Source organism: Phocoena phocoena, chromosome 6 (genome assembly GCF_963924675.1).
Source record: "Phocoena phocoena chromosome 6, mPhoPho1.1, whole genome shotgun sequence".
NCBI lineage: Eukaryota > Metazoa > Chordata > Mammalia > Artiodactyla > Phocoenidae > Phocoena > Phocoena phocoena.
In genome coordinates this window covers 80,793,233-80,813,441 of record NC_089224.1, presented here as the reverse complement: position 1 = coordinate 80,813,441, position 20,209 = coordinate 80,793,233, and the positions used below count along the sequence as shown (strand labels likewise).

Below are 20,209 nucleotides of genomic sequence, written 5' to 3'. Positions count from 1 at the left end.
AATGAGAAGTTGAGACAGGACAGAAACAGGAACAGGACCACACCCAACCCTTCCAATAAGAAAACTGGGGACAAGAAGGGGGGATATAAAAGTAAAAAATGCCAAGAATGATGGCCATAGAATTGGGTTTGTGATGTCAAAGACACTGGATGCCAATCCCAGCCATGCCTCTTGACTCAACCTCTTCCCTTCACTGGTCCGCCTTCTCTCTGAAATGGGGTGGCTGGCTTTCTGAAGAGTCTGTCCAGCTCTAACCATCTATAGCGTTCTGATCCTTTTCTTACAAGTCCCTGTCTCCTCTAACCATTTGACACACTGCTTCTCCAACATCGTCTTTCGGGAACTTTTCTGTTTCCTTTCAGACTGATTATTTCTGACTCTGAGTCTTGTAAGATGTCACTATTAGTTCCCAAAGGAAAACATCCATGTGTTTTTTTGCCTGCTTGAAATAAATACTACCTTAGGTCAGTTACCCCATCTGTAAACTGGGAATAACACGAGATTGTAGGGATGCTGAGAAGGGTTAATTATATACAGAACATGTAGGGGTTGAGCACACAAGTGCTCTGGAAGTTTTTGGCATAATACTATAGCATTACAATAATTTTGGCTTGCAAATTATACCCCAGCAGAGGCATCACATGGAAAAGTGGGTCTGACCCCATGGCCTGCTGAAAGTGAAATGGGAAATATAAGTTGTGAAATATAACTTCTCTTCCTAAACCTTTGGAAAAGGCAGAGATCACTCTTCCATGTGCAACCCACGTGCAGGGAACAAGTTTCCAGATCCTGGAGAAGACTCTCTTGCCCAGGGTGTCCTGGCCTGCTGCCAGGATCTGGCCATTCCTCCTTCCTGAACCTAGAAGCAGAGATGGGAAGGAAGGGAGCAGGAGAGGATTTGTGGTTGGTTGAAAGGTGGGGCTCGCAAGGAGAATGTCCTTGCCTTTCAGGTTTTCTATTTGAGCCTCTCTTACTTGTGGGATAATTAAGTGCTTATACAGTAGAGGAATGAGTGAAAGGGTAATCTGAGATAGTTAAGTCTAGGGACACCCAAAATAAACATCTTAGCTCAGGTCAACTTCTGGGTCCTCTCACCATCCTCCAGACACCCCACAAACACCCCCCCACACACATCATAGATTATTTGCTGTGAAATTCTAAAAAAGTAGATCTCAGGCAATAAAGGGGCTGTGTAGTTGTTGATGATGTCTGTGACTATGGCGTCATATAGTGGGTTTGTAAAATTTAACTGGCTCATAGAGGATGACAGTCCTGTCTGACCAGAGGGGAAGAGCAAATAGCTTGATCCTGAAGGGACAGTTTGCACTCAATTCCACTGCATCACTGTTTGTGGCTGAGTGGACAGAGCACAGCCTTCAGAGTAAGACCCAAGTTGGAGTCCAGGTTCTGCCACTTGCCCCACGGTGGCCTCAGGCAGGGGAAGAGGCCCTCCCTGCCCAAGAGCCTCAGACTGCGAGTCTGGCCTCCACCTCCAGTTCTGGCCAAAAGAGTCACTGGCCTTGCTCCCTGACCTAACAGGTCCCACTTTACCTAAGGGATACAGGAAAAAATAGATTCCCTCAAAGCCCATCTATAATATACAGGTTGCCAGTGGAGGTAATTAATGATTTGGACTATAACCCTAATAAGTTAGCATCCTTAGAGAATTTCTCAGGTGTCAATTCATACCTTAGGGTATGCCATATTCTGGAGCTTGATTAGCCTAATTCAAAGGAGCACCGGCTCTACTGGCAGTTACCTCATTTCTAGGCAGCTCCTCTTCCTCGGCAGAGCATATGCCGCCTCCCAGGAAAAGCTTTACCAAGCAAGCTGTGCTCCTCACTCGGCCTCAGTTTCCGCATTTTAATAATCAGAGGACGACCTGAAATTGCAAAGCAGAGACTAGTAGAAATGACACAATTTCGGCGCCACCATACCGGGAACTGGCATCCAGGCCCACCTGGGTGACCTTCCTCTGAGCCTCAGTTTCTCCGTCTGTAAAATGAGGGCCCTGGATTAAATGGAGCCTTGCCAGCTCCTACAATCTTAGGCTTTAAACGTTCCCACAGCTCGCTCTGCCAGGTTGGCCGTGAACAGAGTTAAAGCCACGACTTCCTCAGAGGTGAAAAGGTAAGCAAACATTCCGACCTCCCCTTAGCTTGGCTCTCCAACTGGTGGGGGGCCGGACCCCTGCCGCCTATCCTGGCCGCATCCGTCATCTGGATTGTTAAAACGCTCATTTGCATAAGGATTCCTCCGAAGGTCTGGCACAGTGGGCTGAACCGGAGTCTTCGTCCCTTTAAGTAGGGAATAGACACCCTGTCCCTAAGGGGTCTCGGCACCGCAATTCCTCCAAGCGGGTCACGCCGTAAACTAGAAAAGCCTCGTGTTCCCAACAGTGGGGATCCCTGGGTAGCACAGCGCGCGGGTCCCGGGGAAGGGTTTGGCCTCTGCGCGCTGCAGGCTTAGGCTGGCAACCTCTCGCCCTAGGAGGCGGCGGACTGCCAGCGAGACGGGGCCGGTTGCGCCGCGGGACCCCGGCGCCCTCAGGCGAGACCCAGGGCCTGGCGCCGAGGCGGCCACAGGAGGTGGCGCGTGCTGAAGAGGGGAGCTGCTTCTGCCCAGGACCCGGGCGCAAGAGGGGCGGAGCCAGGGCCGAGGTCTGGCAGCAGGAGGCGTGGGGGTGGGTGGGGCGGGGTCTGCGGGGGCGGGATGGGGGCGGGGCGCGCGCGGGCCCAGGGAGGGCGGGGCCGCAGCGCGGGGCGGGCGCTGGCGGCCCGAGTGTCACACACGCGGCGGTTCGGGAGGCGGCGACAGCGGCAGCAGCAGGCGCCGCCGGGACGGGCACGGGCGCGCGGGCTCGGGCGGGCGCCGGCTGCCTCCTCCCTCCCTCGTCGCTTGCTCGCTCGCTCGCTCTCCGGCCCGCTTGCTAGCCGGCCGGGTGCCGAGCTCGCTACAGCGTTCTCGGGAAGGAAGAAGTGGGGGGCCGAGGACGCCGACAAGTTCCAGCAGTACCGGGAATCCGGGCCAAGGCGGTGGCTGCGGTTCCGACGGGGCAGGAGCGCGCTCCGTGGCGGAGCGCACGGCCAGAGCGTCCGAGGAGGGGGGCGCCCGGGCCTTTAGTTATCTGTGGGGCCGCGGCCGGATCCCATGAGACGTGCCCGCGAAGGGCACGAGATCCGAAGCCTGGGAGGCGCGCAGAGGAGGCGGAGGGCGGTGCTGCAGCGGCCGGAGCCCGGGAGCGGCCGGCAGGAGGCGGCGGAGAGAACTTGAACTTGGCGTCGGGAGCGGGCGCCCCGGACGCCCCTCGCCGGGGCGGGGGCGCCGAGGGACCTGGGCGGCAGCACTGCCCCCCGAATGGCCGCGGCGGTGGACCCGGCTCCCGCGCCGCGGCCCTAGGCGGCCTCTCGCCATGGCCAAGTGGCTGAACAAGTACTTCAGCTTGGGCAACAGCAAGACTAAGAGCCCCCCGCAGCCGCCGCGGCCCGACTACCGCGAGCAGCGGCGCCGGGGCGAGCGGCCCTCGCAGACCCCCCAGGCCGTGCCGCAGGCCCCCTCGGCCACCTCGGCGTCCTGCGGTACGGCCGCCGCCTCCTGCTTCTCGGCCTCGTCGGGATCGCTGCCCGACGACAGCGGCAGCACTAGCGACCTTATCCGCGCCTACCGCGCACAGAAGGAGCGCGACTTTGAGGACCCCTACAACGGGCCCGGCTCGTCTCTGCGCAAACTGCGCGCCATGTGCCGCCTGGACTACTGCGGCGGCGGGGAGCCAGGCGGGGGGCAGCGTGCCTTCTCGGCCTCGTCCGCGTCGGGCGCCGCGGGCTGCTGCTGTGCCTCCACTGGCGCGGGCGCCGCCGCGTCCTCGTCCTCGTCCTCGGGCTCCCCTCACCTCTACCGCAGCAGCAGCGAGCGGCGGCCCGCCACTCCAGCCGAGGTGCGCTACATCTCCCCCAAGCACCGCCTCATTAAGGTGGAGAGCGCCGCGGGCGGTGCCGCAGAACCCTCGGGGGGCTCCTGCTCAGGCGGTCGTACCTGGAGCCCGACGGCCTGCGGAGGCAAGAAACTGCTCAACAGGTGTGGCGCCTCGGCCGCGGAAGAGAGCGGTGCCGGCAAGAAGGACAAGGTAAGGCGCCCCTCGGCCTCACCCGAGGTTCCAGAGCCACTGTGCGCACGGGTAAACTGAGGCACCGCTCTAGTTTCGAGTTCCTACATCCACTCGGGCTAGGACCTTTGGGGTCAGGCCTCTCAACGGTGCTTCCCAGTTCTGCCTCTGCATGCGCTTTGCCCCCGATCGCCGGCCTCCTGACACAGTCTCTTTCACTGCTACTGCCAAAACCTCTGAGCCCACAGCCAGGTGCCCCTTTCGGAAGTAGCCTGACGAGAGCGCCCCGCCCAGCCTTGCCCAAGAAAGAGACTAGCCCTTCAGACCCCCGAGGAGGAAAGTCAGAGAGGCAGAGCTGTCACGGACTTAAAAGCGTGTTTACTCTTGTCTACCTCCTCTTCCTCCTGCCCGATTCTATACATGGGAAACTGAGGTCCAGAGCTGGGAAGGGACTCGCCGGATATTACCCATTTCCGATGGCAGATTCAGACCGGCTGTCTTTAAATGGATATATGTAAATCCCTCTAAACGCCCTGCCCTGACCCACCCCCCCGCGCCAGGTTTCGAAATGGGACGGCCTTTTGTAGTGGAGCTGCACCGGGAACCCCCAAGCGTGCTCTTCCAGTTGCAGTGAGCTGGCCTACAAGAGCGCTCCACTTAGACCTGTCAGTTCCTCCAGCCGCGCATGGGAGGGGTCCGCCTACCCAGCCAGCTGGAAGGAGACCCACCCCTCCAAAACCTCACCTTCGTTCCTGACCTTACCCCCACCCCATACAGCCCCAGGGATGAGGGGGACGATTTTGTGCAACACCCCCCTCCCTAACAAATCAGACCATCTCGATCCCCACCTTTGAAGCAGGTTAGTTAATTCCAGCCAGATGGGGCCCTCTCCTCCCCCTTCACACGCCTGTGACACCCTCCTTTCCTCCATGAAATAATACTTGTTCTGTCTACTTCTGGTGGAAGGCAGTGTTTTGATTACATCTGAGGCCCAGTGCCTTGCGATGGCTATCAGGCCGCTGTCCCTCTTGTTCTCCTCTGGCCCCCTACGTTCTCCCAAAGGTAAACTTTTGCCCAGGTGTGGGCTGGGGGAGACTGATAGAGTCTGAGTTTTTTTAGGACTGGATGTCCAGACAGGAGGGAGACAGGCTCCTACCTGCCAGCTGGTGCTTGGAAAGGGATCGTTTTTGTTTTCCAGGCAGGAGGAGTAAGGGGATGCCCCTCCTGATTTTTTTCTGCCTGACTTCCTCTCCCCCAAGGTCCTAGGTCCCCCGAGTACTCCCTCCTCCCCCCGCTGGGTCTGCCGAAGGCATCGTGGGCAGTCGGTGGATTCCATCTCCCTCTGGGCCAGTTTTGGGGACACATCTTGGAAGCATGGACTCTGGGCTTCCTAAGCACCCAGGATGCCATACCTAAATGACGAAGAGCTGGAAGCCAGGTGCTGCCTTGGGGACAGAGGAGGTTTCTCCGAGAGCCCCCAGGATTATGGGTTTGTGGTTGATCTATGAGGTAAACAGCAGAGAGGCTCCCTGCTGCCTTATGTGTGGCCCAGGCTTGGCTAGGTGCTGGCCTGGGAGAACCTGAAATCCCTGGGGATGGAAGGACGGCCCACCCTAGCTCTCCAGAGAGATTGTGCCTTCCCCCATTACTCCATGACCCCCAGGTGGGCAAATCTCCTTTCTCTACCACTGCTTGTCGTTCTGCTTGCTCACTGAAGTCTTTCTTTATGGTTTTCAGAACTCTAGTAAATGTTTTTTCTAATTATAATTAAGACTGTTTCAAATACTGAGGAATAATAAGTTTTATAGCTGGAGTGTCAAGTGTGTTGAAGACTTGGCTTGTTTATATTTCTTACAGGTCTTCTCTGTGCTCTCCCTTGCTGGGTACTAGAGCAGGGTCTAGTGAATACTGTGGCCCAGGCCGCAGTGTGCATGATAAGTGCCGTGATGGGACGTGGTCAGGGAGGACCATTATTATGGTTGGCTGCAGAAGAGAGCCTGGTGCTGTAGGGGACTGCAGGTAAAGGCCCTGTGGCCAGAATTCAGAGGTTAGAGTTGGGCAGGACCCCAGAGGGGCAGGAGGGCCCGGGTGAGGGAGGACCTTGAAAGCTAAGCACAGTGAGGGCCAGTGAGGGCGTTTAGCTGATAAATGATGTGAGCAAATGTGGTTTTTAAAAAAGATCTCTCTGGGGACTTCTCTGGTGGCACAGTGGTTAAGAATCCACCTGCCAATGCAGGGGACATGGGTTTGAACCCTGGTCCAGGAAGATTTCCCCATGCCGAAGAGCAACTGAGCCTGTGCGCCACAACTACTGAACCTGTGGTCTAGAGCCCATGAGCCACAGCTACTGAGCCCACCTGCTGCAACTACTGAAGCCTGCGTGCCTAGAGCCTGTGCTCTGCTCACTGCAACTAGAGAAAGCGTGTGTGCAGCAACGAAGACCCAACACAGTCAAAAAAAAAAAAAGATCTCTCTGGGCTGTATTTTCACATACTAGGTTGTGACTTTGAGCCCTTTGGTCTTTTAAGAAGTTGTTGTGATCCTTGGAGTTGGAGGGATTGTGGCTACCAGATGTTCTTTCTAACGAGTAGGAGGGGAAGGAGCCCGGAAGGGTCATAGTATGCAGTGGTTCTCAAACTGGCACGCGGAGGACTGGTTAAAACACAGATTGTGGGACCCATGGCCTGAAGTGCCTGAGTCACCACACCTGGCGTGGGGCCTGAGAATGTGCATTTCTAACAAATTCTCAGGTGATCTTTTGCTGCTGATCCTGGGACCACACTTAGAGAACACTAATGAAACGGTGGCTTCTTAACCCTCCCTCTGGGTCTTCTGGTCAGAGCTGCTTTGGGATGCAGACTCTGGATGTCCTCATCTCTGCCCTCTGTGTGGGACTGCCTCCTAATCCGGGGCTAACACCCACCCCCGATTCCTGGCCAGGCAGCCAGGAGGCAGCCTGGTTTTCACATTATTTCCAGCCAGATAGCTTTTGGAAGGTCAGGCGTACTGCAGATCCAGCCCTGAACACCCCAGAGCCCGCCTTCTGCCCCTCACCCACAGATCCAGGAAAACCTACTCTAGCCCACTTAATCTCAGACCCAGCTTCCTTTTTTCTGTTGTTAGGAGTTAGGACAAGAACCCCTAGGGCTGCTGAGTGCCACCTGCATGCCAGGCCCTGTATTTTTAACATCGGCCTGTGTTGAGGGTTGCTATGGCATGGGAGTAGGAGCTATTGGTCCACAGATCCTCCTTTCAGGGCCTCCATTGCCACCTCCCAACCAGCTTTATCTTTGGGGGGCCCTTCTCCTGCTTCCCTTAGTTACCTGTGCTTCCTTCTGACACATACTTGGGCATCCTTCTATTCTCCCAGGCAAGTCCCGGGGCACACACACACCTGGTCACATATGCCCCACTCAGCCAGCCTCCAGTTTGGGGCATTTTCCCTTTTAGAATCATCTGTAACAGACTGTGTTTTCAGTTTAACCAGCTTTTCCCTGCACTTAATTTTGTGCTCAGAGATCTCTTGGTACAAGGGCGAGCTAGGAGGAAGGGAATAAAGGCTGCAAAAGACTTGGCAGTAATCTTTGGCCTAAGCCTCCGGAGGATATCTACACACATTGTCTTTCATCATTTGTTTCCCAGTGTTTTTGTCTTGGGGAATTTAGTGAGGTCTTCACCTAGGAGGCAGCTTTGAGCTGGGGAGAAGGCTGACTGCAGCCTGCGGGAGCACTTAGGTGCCTGTGCTGTGAGTGTACATGCATATGTGTGTCCATATATGTATGTGTGTGGGCGTATGTGTGTGCAAATATATGTATGAAACCTTAATGTGGAGGGTGTTCTTAGAAACTAGAGCTTTCTTGCAGTGGGCCTCACTTGGGGAATGAGAGGTGACAATGTGAGATACGTGGGGTCCTGAGTTTAGACCCCACAGGGGAATCCTTGAAGACTGTTGAGTCAGGAAAAGGATAGACTCAGAGCTATGGTTGAGGAGGATCCCAGGTTACACACAGCTGCCACAGTCTGGGGGAAATGGGTTTGGAGTTAGGAGGCAATTACAATACAGTCCGAGTGAGACACAGTGAGGGCCTGAACTCCTGGGAAGAGAAAAATGAAACTTTAGTAGGTGGAAATATTATTCCTTCAGGTTGTCTTTATAAAAAAATAATGATGACAAAGAGGCCAGTAACTTGGTAGGTCTCCTTTTGTGCAGCCAAACAGGGCTCATCCAGTTGTATTTTCTGCTGAAGTCTTGTTTCTTTTATCAAAATTAAGTAAATGTTTCCACTGCAACTGAGAAAGTCAAGATGCACCATGACATCAGTTCCCCAAGTTTTAAATACATGCTGATGTGTACCAACAATTTATATTTTGTCAGCATCCACAGAGTTGAGTTAAATAACATGTTTCCTAAGGAATAAATAATATCATGTTCAACTTTTTTTTTTTTTTTAAACACTCAGCAAACAGTTTCTGAGCAGCGTGCTAAGCAGGGGGCAATTCAGAGAGAATAAGTGGTGGCCAGCTTTCCAAGAGGGAAGCTTTTCAGTTTGTAGTTGAACACGAGCTTTTCAAGATCTAGTCTGGGAGACAGAGACAGGTAATGAGGCAGTGTCGCAACATGTGGCATGCCAGAACAGAAGGGTGTGCAAAGGGCTGGGAGGGCCTCAACTCTGTCTGTGAATTCAAGGAGGGCTTTCAGGGGGTGGCAGCATTTGAGCTTCTCCATGCAGAGGCTTGTGCCAAGAGAATGGTTGGAGGCTCTGAAGGGTGGGTGTGGCAGGAGGTTGCAGACGGAGGTTGGAGCCACAACAGGAAGAGAGTGTCTCACTGTCTTTGTGGGGAGTTGTGACTTGTCTTTCAGTCCTTTTCACTTCAAATCATTGATGTATAGCTTGATTGAAGCCAGGGTCAAGCATGAGCTGTCAGTCATTTCTATTTGGTTAACAGCCACATTCTCCAGTTCTGAGAAAGTAATTGATTGGAAAGGTAAGAGCCAAGCTTGGTAGCTGTGGTTTGGCTTGGAACACTTTCTCCTTTGAAGTCCTGTCCCTTGAAAGTAGTGTGAGAAAAACGCTGCATATCAAACCCAGTTTTTCCCATTGATTCCCCAGAAGAGAAGTATGTTCTCCAGGCTTCAGGCTAACCGCTTAATTGGTCCTTGAATCCTCACAATCACCGGAGAAGGGGTTTATGTACTGTATCAGTTAGCTATTGCTGCATAACAAATCATGCCAAACTCTGGTTTTAAACCAGAGGTTAGCAAAGTTTCTTAAAGAGCCAGTTAGTAAATAACTTAGCTTGCAGGCCAGACAGCCCCCATCACAACTATTCAACTATTCTGCCATTGTATCTTGAAAGCAGACTTAGACAATATATAAATTAAAAGGGTGTAGCTGTATCCAGTCTTTATTTACAAAAACGGGAAGCTGGCCTGTGGTCTGTAGTTTCCAACCCCTGCTTTAAATGATAAGCCTTTATTATTGACCATGAACCCACACGTCAGCTGAGTAGTTTTTCTGGCCTCAGCTGGGCTCACTCAGGCATCTAAGGTCAGTGTGGAGTGTATGTGCTGCCCTGCCAGTCCTAGCCAGGCTCTCTTACATGTATGGGGATGCCTGGTTTAGGATGGCCTTGGCTATATCGAGTAAGCTCTGTTCCATGTGGTCTCTCATCTTACAGCGAGTTAGCCTTGTTCATATGATGGTGGCAGGGTTCCAAGAAATTACAGAAGCCCATACAGTTTCTTGAGGTAAGAAACTGGCCTACTGTCCCTACTGTCCCTTCTGCTGCATTCTGTTGACCAAAGCAAGTCATAAGGCCAGCCGGGATTCGGGGAGAGAGGAGGAGCTGCGAAGTCCCATGGCAGAGGACAGGGATACAGACAGGTCATTAGTGCTATTGGGGCCTTTAGTGCTATTCCTCTACCATGGATAGTATTGCCCCCATTTTACAGTTAAAGAAACTGAGTCTTAGTGGTAATAACTTGCCTAATGTAACACAGCTACCAAGTGATGGGGCCCAGTTTATACCTATTCAGTCTGAATTCAAAGCCTATATGCTTTTTTATCAATTTGTTCCTCTCCTTTCAATGATTTAGATGGAGATAGTAAGACTCTGATTTTTTAATCTTTTTTTTTTTTTTTTTTCTGGTGCTCGGGCCTCTCACTGTTGTGGCCTCTCCCGCTGTGGAGCACAGGCTCCGGACACGCAGGCTCAGCGGCCATGGCTCACGGGCCCAGCCGCTCCGCGGCACGTGGGATCCTCCCGGACCGGGACACGAACCCGCGTCCCCTGCAACGGCAGGTGGACTCTCAACTACTGCGCCACCAGGGAAGCCCCTGATTTTTTATTTATTTATTTATTTGGCTGCGTTGGGTCTTCATTGCTGCATACCGGCTTTCTCTATTTGCAGCGAGCAGGGGCTACTCTTCGTTACGGTGCATGGGCTTCTCATTGTGGTGGCTTCTCTTGTTGCAGAGCATGGGCTCTAGGCGTGTGGGCTTCAGTAGTTGCAGCATGCAGACCCTAGAGCGCATGGGCTTCAGTAGTTTTGGCACGTGGGCTCAGTAGTTGTGGCTCGCGGGCTCTAGAGCGCAGGATCAGTAGTTGTGGTGCACGGTCTTAGTTGCTCTGCGGCATGTGGGATCTTCCCAGACCAGGGATCAAACCCGTGTCCCCTGAATTGGCAGGCGGATTCTCAACCACTGCATCACCAGGGAAGTCCCAAGACTCTGATATTTACTGAAATGTGTGTTGTATGTCTCCTGCTCCCCTTCACTTAATGCTCCTCTTCTTGCACCCCCTCCCCCATCCCTTTCAGTCTGGGCTTTGGTGGTCCCCAAAGGCTCCCCAGAGCTGGCTTTTCTCTCTCCCTCCCTCACCTCCCTCTGAGTTCCATAAATGAGATGTTAATGCAGCACTTGAGTTATTTCATAGAGAAATTCTGCACACAGAGTTGCCACTTCCCAAGGGACAGCTGCACAAGATCACAAGATGTGTGTCTTGTAACTGTTGTCTTCTCATTCAAGGACTGGCGAGGCTGTGTGTGCTCTTTTAAGAAAAAAAAACAAAAAACTGATATGTTGGCCCTTGTCAACAAGGAACCTAAGTTTCCTTGAAGGAGATCAGATGACCGTCTTCTAATCTGACAACCTCAGAACATGACTGATTTCCCCAGACTGAACCCCCAAGACTTTACCTCGTCCTCTCCCCCAAAGCATTTCTGACCCATAAAATAGGTGTTAAAAGGCAAATCTGAGACAAGTGGGTTTTCCTTTGGCCATCTAAGCAAAGCTAAACCTGCCTGTGGTTGAGTGCTTCCCTGGGCAGTTTCACTTGGAGCTTACTTTCTCATCTTGTGCTGAGAGAGCCAAGTGGTAGTGGCCTGTGGCGAAGGGGTAGGTCAGGCTGGGCCCTAGAAAATAAATTGGGATTTGTGGCTTTGAAGCAGAGAGCTGGGTTGCTGGCTGGCTGATGGCAGCACCTCCATCAGCTTTCTGAGGGAGGCTGTTCCTGCAGGATGGAGACAGGCTGCCGGTGGTGTCTGCCACACTGACTTGTAACTTGTTTGGCTTGTGTTGACAGAAATTGCCATATGCCGGCGACTGTCAGGAGCTGTGTGGATACAGGGATGAACCAGGAGTTGGGTAGTGCCTGCCTGTAAGGAGCTTATTTTCTGGTGAGGACACAGGAACCAAGGTTAGAACACAGCTCTGTATGGCAGAATTTGTCTATAAACAAAGTGGTGTGGGCAGAATTTGTCTATAAACAAAGTATTGTGGGTGAGCTGAGAGCCATCCTGGCACAGAAGCTGTTCTGGGCATAGCCTTGATTCCGTGGAGCTGAAGGAGAAGCAGGGTCAGGAGGACGTTCATTTCAACTGAGGAAAGCAGGGAAGGCTTCTTGGAGGAGGAGGCATTTGAATCAAGAAAGAGTAGTCATTTGAATTGATGGAGCTTTCCACAATAGCAGTATTAGCCAGTACTTCCATTGCATATACTCTAAGGCAGACATTGTTCTTTGTGCTCTACATGCGCTAACTTACTGCTCACCAAAGTCCCTTGAGGTAGATGCTACTGTCATTCCCATTTTACATATGAGAGCATGAGGCAGAGAGGTTAAGTAACTTGTCTAAGGTCACCCTGCTAGTAAGTGGCAGAGATGAGATTTGAAGCTGGATTTAGGGTCTTTGTTTTGAATCACTGTGCCATATCACCTCAGGCTGCACAATATCATACCTGAATTTTCTCTGCCTTATTTGTGGCTAGATTTAAACTCTTATAAAAATCCCCTCTGTTAGCATTGTAGGACCTACCCAAACTCCTACATTTGGGTGAGTATTCCACAGCTTAAAAGATACTTTCACACCCATAATTAATTTGACTCTAAGAGTCACTCTGTGAGGAAGGTGCTGTAACACCCATTTTACAGATGGAAAAACTGAGGGTCTAGGGAGGCATGGAGCCCACCCTACCTCCCAGCAGGAACTGGCCGAGCCAGTGGCCAGGCTGTTGACCTTGTGTTCTGAGCCCAGTGCCCTTTGTGCCGGGGTGGTGTGGAGGTGGTTTGGCCAAAGCTCCAGTCCACAGGAAGGGTGACAGCCTGATTGATTTCCGGTTCTTTCCGTGTTTTGATTCTGAAACGAGTTACTGAGATCATTAAGGAGCATCGACAGAGGACCTTGCTTCCACAATGGAATTTTCCTTCTCTTCCTGTTTGGTATTTTCCAGTAATATTTCTATTAATGTTTCACTTTCGGAGGCACTGGCTTCCTGAGAGTTTGCACTTTCTCAATTGATGAGCCAGGAAGAACTGAATTTTCCTCTAAATCATTCAGTTCCTTTCCATCTTCTCCAAGGGGAGCTCTCTCTGGATTTCCCATTATGCTGTAGAGGAAGGATCTTGGAGGTGGGTCCAAGGGATGGAGAGAGAATTAGTCAGGGCCCTGGGGAATGACTCAGGCCCTGAGTTTTCTAAGCAGAACTTAAGAATAATGGTCAGAAAGGGGCTTCCCAAGGCCGGGGAGGGGAGAAATGACTTGATAGGTGGGTGGGCTGGGGCGGGGCTGGTCCACTGCTGGGCCTTCACTTACAGGCTGGACTCCGAGTCCTCAGCTGGCCCCGAGAGCCCATACCAAGTCCTTTCTCCTCATTCATTCATTAAACACACATTGTTGAGAATGGGCTACCTGCTGGGTATTGTTCTATTTAGATGCTGGGGATACAGCCGTGGACAAAACAAAAATTCATGCTACCCTGAGTTTACCCTCTTGTGAGAGGATTCAAGCAAATAAAGTATGTCGGGTAGAGTGTAGAGAAAAATAAAGCTGGGGTGGGCCTCAGTTTGGGGTGGGGTGCTGTTTCAGATGGGTGCTCAGAGGGCTTTGCTGAAGGGTGTGATGGTGTGATTCACACGGCTCTCGGAGAGAAGTGCATTCCAGGCAGAGGGAACAGTCAGGGCAAAAGTCCAAGGCAGGAGCACGCCTGGCTGCTTCAGGGAGATTGGCATGACTGAGTGGAGCAGGTGGAGAGGAAGTGGGGAGACGAGTTCTGAGAGGTGGGACAGGGAGGCTGAGTGTTTCGGGCCTCTCTCGCTTTATCTCTGGGTGAGATGGGAAGTCAGTGTGGAGGTTCTGAGCAGAGGAATGACATCTGGCTTTTGGGTTTTGAAAGGATCACTCTGGCTGCCTACTGGAGAATAGACTGGAGGGGACCAGCCAGGAGGCCAGCTAGGAGGACCTTCAGCCACAGGAACTGGGGTGCTAGCGGTAGGTGATGAGAGGAGACCAGATTCAGGACATGCTCTGAAGGTAGAGCTGCAGGATTTCCTGCCAGATGAAATGTGAGATGTGAGGGGTGAGGAGAGTCACAGATGACTCCGGGTTTTAGCTTGAGCAGCCGGGAGGGTGAGTTGTCATTAGCTGAGATGGGAGGACCCTGGAAGTGCAGTCATAGTCCAGCCAGTGGAGTTGATCCAGCACCTGATTCTGGGACTTAAGAGCCAAACACACTCTGAGAACCCAGCGAAGGCATGGGTGGCCTCTGTCTGGGGCTGGGGGAAACCACCAGGAAGAGGAAGTCATCTGGGAGGTGGGTCCAGAGGAAGGTGCACATGGGGCATCCCAGACAGAAGGGGTCCTGTCGACAGTGACTGAGATTGCAAAGGGACCCCTGCTGGGCGCAAGCAGGTGTGGCCAGAGCCTGGGGATTGACTGGTGTAACTGCACATGATAGAGGAAAGAGGCAGGGAGCTGGATGTGAAGGGCCACCTGCCACTGGTCGAAAATTGCCCCCATTCTCCAAATTGGGAGGCCACCTGCTGTGTTGTGTGCCTCAGCTGGGCACCAGAGCAGGGTGAAGAGGAGGCTGGAACCTGCCTGTTTTGCTAAGCAGAGCGTTTCATTACGGAGCGCTTGTGATTGTTGCCAATGTTCTTTCTCATCTGGGGCTCTACCAGTAGGTGGGCTACGAGGAGGAGGCAAACAGAAGGAGGAAGAAAGGAACTTTCCTGGTTTCTACAGGCCACAGCTAAACTCTAAAAATGAAAATGACCAGAAAATTCTTCACAGGGAAGCTTCACTGTTTTGTGGGGCGTGTACTCCCAGAAAGCCAGACAACCTCGTAATCCTCCCGGTACATTCCAAAGCTGTGCATGTGATTTGGGGCCCGCGTGGCATTCGCGGAATGACTCAGCCCCTACCTGCTCTCCCATGTGGGGCAGATGCGAGTTGGCTGTGTTCTAAGGCTGTTCCTCAGAACAGCAAGCTTGGATTTTTTGATATTATTTCAATGTTTATCTCTGTGTTAACTTTTTTCTTCCCCCTTCAACAAAACTAAGACAGGTTTGGTATAGAAAATGCTGATAAGCAAAACTAAAATAGAAACCAACTTTAATTCTACAATTCAGAGAAACTGCTGTTAACATTTCACTGTTTTTCCATCTAGCCTTTTTTTCAGTGCATATATATATGTGTGTGTGTCTGTGTATATATATATTTCCCTTCACAAAAATTAATATTGTGTGTATCTATTTGTGTTCTTTTTGCTTAAAGACATGGAAAGATGTCTACATTGTCTTAAACATTCAACAACAGTAATTTAATGTCTGTATAGTATTCTTTTTGCTTATTTAGGCTCTCCCAGTTTTCACTGATTTAACAGTGCTATAGTGAACATCTTTGTAACTTAATTCTTTGCATAAATAAGTCTGTGATTATTTATCTGGGATTGATTCCCAGAGGAGAATTGTTGGGTAGGAAGGTAAAAATTTTGATACATTCTTTCAAATACTAGAAAGACCTTACAAGTTTTCACCTGCTTTACTCTAATGCAATTTAGTTTAATTTGCAGTTTCTTAGGTTACTGGTGCATATGTTTGTTGACTGCTTGTGTCTCTTTTCCGAAATTGTGTACTTCTATCTGTCCATCCTTCCTGCCATAGGGTTTATCTTTTTATTGATCCGTAAGAGCTCTTTGTGGATTAAGGATGGCAGCCCCTCGCCTGCCGTTTGGGTTGCAGGGTATTTTTTTTTACAAGTTTGTAATTTGCCTTTTGGCTCTGTATCTGGTGGTTGCTTTTGTTGTTTACACTGAATGGTTTTCTGTTGCTGAATCAGTTGATGTTTCTCATGATTTTTGAGTGTGCTGCTTAGAAAAGTTTTCTGTACTCCAGTGTATTTTCTTCTAATACTTTGATGGTTTCTTTCTTTCTTTCTTTGGCTGTGTCAGGTCTTAGTTGTGGCACATGGGATCGTTCGTTGCAGCACGCAGGCTTTTTTGTTGCACTGCGCGGGTTTCTCTAGTTGCAGCGTGTGGCTTAGTTGCCCTGTGTCCTGTGGGATCTTCGTTCCCCGACCAGGGATCGAACCCGCGTCCCCTGCATTGGAAGGCAGATTCTTAACCACTGGATCACCAGGGAAGTCCCTCTTTCTTTTTTAACGTTGACATTTTAATCTGGAGTTTGATTTCAGGGTATGAGGTAGGGTTTTAATGTTATTTTTCCGAATGACCAGTCTGTGTCTGGACATCCTCTCCTCCTTGCTTGCTCTGTGAGCTGTCTGTATTTCTTCAGGTGCCTTTTTAGACTTCAATATTTTGACTCCATCTTGCCCTGACTGTGTTAAATTCTCATTAGCTATTATGATAATGATGATTTCACCTTGTCTTTATAAAATGACACCTTCCGTCTGCAGATACCCATGCACTTATTATACATTCAACTCCTGACACCTGAGGGAAGTAACTGGGTATTAGCCCTTCATCTTTGGATGCCATACCTGACGCGGTGGGTGGGATGAGGCCAGGAAAGCTTCGCCTCCCCTCTGCTGGAGTCAGCTTCCTCCTCCAGGACCAGGGGGCTGACTGTCTAGGTATATTCAGTGCAGCCACTTACTGTTCGCCCTGCCTATGTAGCCTTATCTGGGTGGGTCCATTTCAGCTTTCGCATGGGGACTTTTGTGGAGAGAGGGGTGCAGCATTCAGTCATCCATGCAGCAAACATTTTTTAGATACCCACCATGTTCCAGCACTGGGCTGAGTCGTGCAGACCATCAGCGATGAGTAAGCCCCGGCACTCTAACTCAAGGCCCAGGAATATTTCTGCTGCAAGGCAGAAAGTGTTCAGTGCCAGGATACAGAGGCAGGTAATGACTCTGAGTAACAAGAAGCATTGGAACCTGAGGTGGGCACGGGCAGCACTGTAGTGGACCGTGGGTAGCAGAGCTCAGACTGGAAGGATGGAGAGGACTTGAAGGTGTGGTATGTGGGGACTATATTATTTTGGTCATTTAAATTTTTTTCACACCCACCAAAGTCCAATGCAAGTGACATGAATTTACAGAGTTCTTCCCCCACCCGCCGACCTCTTCTGTCCCCTCAACCCAGGTGTCCTATGTCTTCAATTAGCGAGAGACCCTTTCCGAGGCTCTGTTGCACGTGCTTCTTTTCCTGGCTCAGGCCAGCGTCGGGATAATCCATCCTGCAGTGTCTGCTGTGGGGTTTGTGACATTAATGAATTGGTGTTGATGGAACAGATTAAGACCAGGAGTGTTCACAGTGAATAAATCAAGGAGAAAAAAGATGCAGAATTTTCTGCATGAACACGGATGAACATTTTTATGGGTCTAAGAGGCTGAGGGTGTCTGCCTAATTCACTATGCTGTGTGTCACAGCATGTCAATGAACCCTACCTAGACCAGCCCTGGCAGCACAAATCACCAGGAGAGCATTTTTCAAAATTTTTAGTTGCCTGGGCTCCACCTCACACTAATCACACCATGGTTTCTGGGGACAGAGCCTGAGTATCGGTACTTTTGGAAGGTCCCCATGTGATTCTGATATGCAGCCAATGCTGAAAGTTGCTGTCCTGGAACTTAGTTTGGGGTTCCAGGGGAGCCTAGGGATCATCCAGTCCCAACCCTCCTGCATCTGTGCCTGAAGACTTCCAGTGATGGGGGGATTTGTCACATGAGCACACACTCGTTTGCACAGCTGAGCTTTCAAGTTTTTTCTGTTGTTCCCTCCAACTTAGTACAGGTTTGTTGAGTACCTGGTGTTTATGGGAGCTCTGCTGGCTGACCTCTTTCTCTCTGTGGATTCTGTTACTGTTTTAGTTGGACTCTGAGGTCAAGCAGAACCAGTCTAACCTTACTTCTTCCACATGACGACCCTCAGATGTGTGATCGTATCTTCAAAGGCAGAGGGAAGCTGCAGGCTGTAACATTTCCCCATAGAGCCAGATTTCCAGCCAGGACACCAACTGCTAAGGGCAAGTACCCTTCAGCATCACGAGTGTGGAAGGCATTGATGGACCCCCAGTCCAGGAGCTTCCCGGGCAGGAAGTGGCAGGCTGGAGCGGGTTCTGCATTGGGGGGGCTGAGGTTGACCCTGAGGAGTTAATCCTTCTGAAGCGTGACCAGATGGGGAGCAGAGCATCGTTGGATTCGATTCCCAGGTGGATTTTGGGGGTCTCAGGGCAAAGAGAGCAGGAGAGCAGCAGTCAGGAGTAGATTCCGGGGGAGCAGGTGGGATCTTGCCATCAGGACCTCAGCACTGAGCAGGTAACAAGCAGAGCAGAAGCTGCCCGGCTGAGAGCGGCGTGGTGTCAGGAGCCAGGTATTCTCGGGCCAGGTGTTTGCCCTTTGTGGGGGTAGCCGGTGACGCTACACACCACAGGTGCCCAGAGCTGTTGATCCAAACACGGCAGGACCCTAGGGGTGTCCACTGTGGTGATGTGAAATGAGCACTGGTTTTGGGGTCAGAAGTCTGGGCTCAAATCCTGGACCTGGTGCTCAGAAGCTTAGTAATTTGGGGTTAGCTTCTCCGGGCCTGCAATGCTCATCTGTCCTAACATGGGCATGTAATAATAGAGAGTGTCTCCTGACCCCTCACTCCGTGCCTCGTGCCTGTGGGACACTTTCTGTGTGTGATCCTCACAGCCAGTCTTTGAGGTGGTCCTGTTAGAATCCCCTTTTTACAGATGATGAAACACTCTGGAGATGAGGTTCAGGGGCAGTACCTAGGGTCTTTGTGAGGATTTAATAAAATTATTTGTTTAAATGGCTAAGCACGATGCATGGCATGTAGGAAGAGCTTTGTGAATTCTGTTGGCCACAGTCTGTCCTGGGCCTCAACCCAGCCTCGAACTCTGGGCTTCTTATAGCCACAGTCAAGCCAGTGGGACTTCCCTTTCTGGCCGGGTGAGGTTGTCCTCAAAAATTATCCCTATCCTTATATTGACAGTCAGTTTGTGGTTGACCTGTGATTCTCTGCAGTGGGAGAATAGAAGTAAAAACTCTCCCTGGATCACCACTCTGTTCTGAGTGCTTTATGAATATTAACTCACTGAACCTCATGACACCCTAGGATGTAAGTTCTATTGAGTCCCATTTTACAGATGGAGAAACTAGGGCAAACATGTGTGGGTTGTTTTGTTTTTTTTAAGTACTTTGTCAATAGGTGACACAGCTAGTAATGGGCAGAGCTGCAGGTGGGGGTGTGAAGCCCAGGAAGTTAGTTTGGCTTCTGTCTGCCCTTAACCTCTGTGCTACACAGCTATAGGGAACAGTGACAGAGGTCAGTTCTGTATCATCTGGTTGTTCCAAAACCATGAGGCCAGAGCCATTTAAAAACCATAGCTTTCTACTGTTAATAAAGCATCTGGTTTGAGCCAGGCACTCTCCATATGTCTTCTCAAGATAATGCTGCCTAAGTAGCATCAGGAAGGCTTCATGGAGGAGGTGGCACGGGAGCTGGGCCTTCATGGATACAGAGGATTTGGATATTTAGAGATTTGTGGATGTTAGGAGGACATCCTGGGAGGGGCATTGCGAGTGGTCCGAAGTGACTGAAGGAGAGGCTGTGAGAAGACAAAAGAAAATATACAAGAGTGAGAGATAAGGCCAGGTGACAGAAGGCCCGAAGGGACAGGCCACAGAGTTTGGTCTGTCCTCTGGTAATGAAAGGTGGTGGAGCACAGGAGTGACAGGGTCAGATCTGGGCTTTAGAAAAAAACCTATCTGTCTCCCTCTTAAGGGGATGGGTTAGAGAGGGTTGGGGGAGGGAGGCCTAAGCTGAGCCTGGGGGTGGGGAGCCCTGTTGGGAGGACACCAAATGCTTTATGCAGACTGGCCTGACCCCAGTCTGCATTCTTTCTTTCTTTCTTTTTTAAAATATTTATTTATTTGGCTGCATTGGGTCTTAGTTGCGGCACATGGGATCTTCGTTGTGGCATGCGGGATCTTTCGCTGCAGTGCGGGCTCTTCATTGCGGCGTGCAGGCTTCTCAAGTTGTGGCGCACGGGCTCCAGAGTGCGTGGGCTCTGTAGTTGCGGCACGCGGGCTTAGTTGCTCTGCGGCATGTGGGATCTTAGTTCCTTGACCAGGGATCGAACCCGCATCCCCTGCATTGGAAGGGAGATTCTTTAACCACTGGACCACCAGGGAAGTCCCCCCCGCCCATACTGTGACTGACTGCTCAGGCAGCTCTCAGATGACATTGGGCAATGGAGGGAAATCGACCGAGTACCTGTCTAGGGGATAGATTCTCTGGATCACTCTCATCAATAGTTGAGATATGCCCTCTCTGTAGTTTGTAAGTTACCCAGTCCAGG

The 20,209-nt window shown here is 51.2% G+C and overlaps 1 protein-coding gene across 1 annotated transcript in view; it reads left to right on the top strand.

Moving 5' to 3' along the window:
* The first annotated feature begins 2,796 nt into the window (after positions 1-2,796).
* SHB (SH2 domain containing adaptor protein B) overlaps positions 2,797-20,209 on the top strand; it is a 133,919-nt gene continuing 116,506 nt past the window's right edge. The window contains exons 1-2 of the mRNA XM_065879562.1: positions 2,797-3,106; positions 3,354-4,123. Of these exons, the coding sequence (XP_065735634.1) occupies positions 3,413-4,123 (711 nt within the window). The 5' untranslated portion in view covers positions 2,797-3,106; positions 3,354-3,412. The remainder of the gene's footprint in view (positions 3,107-3,353; positions 4,124-20,209) is intronic.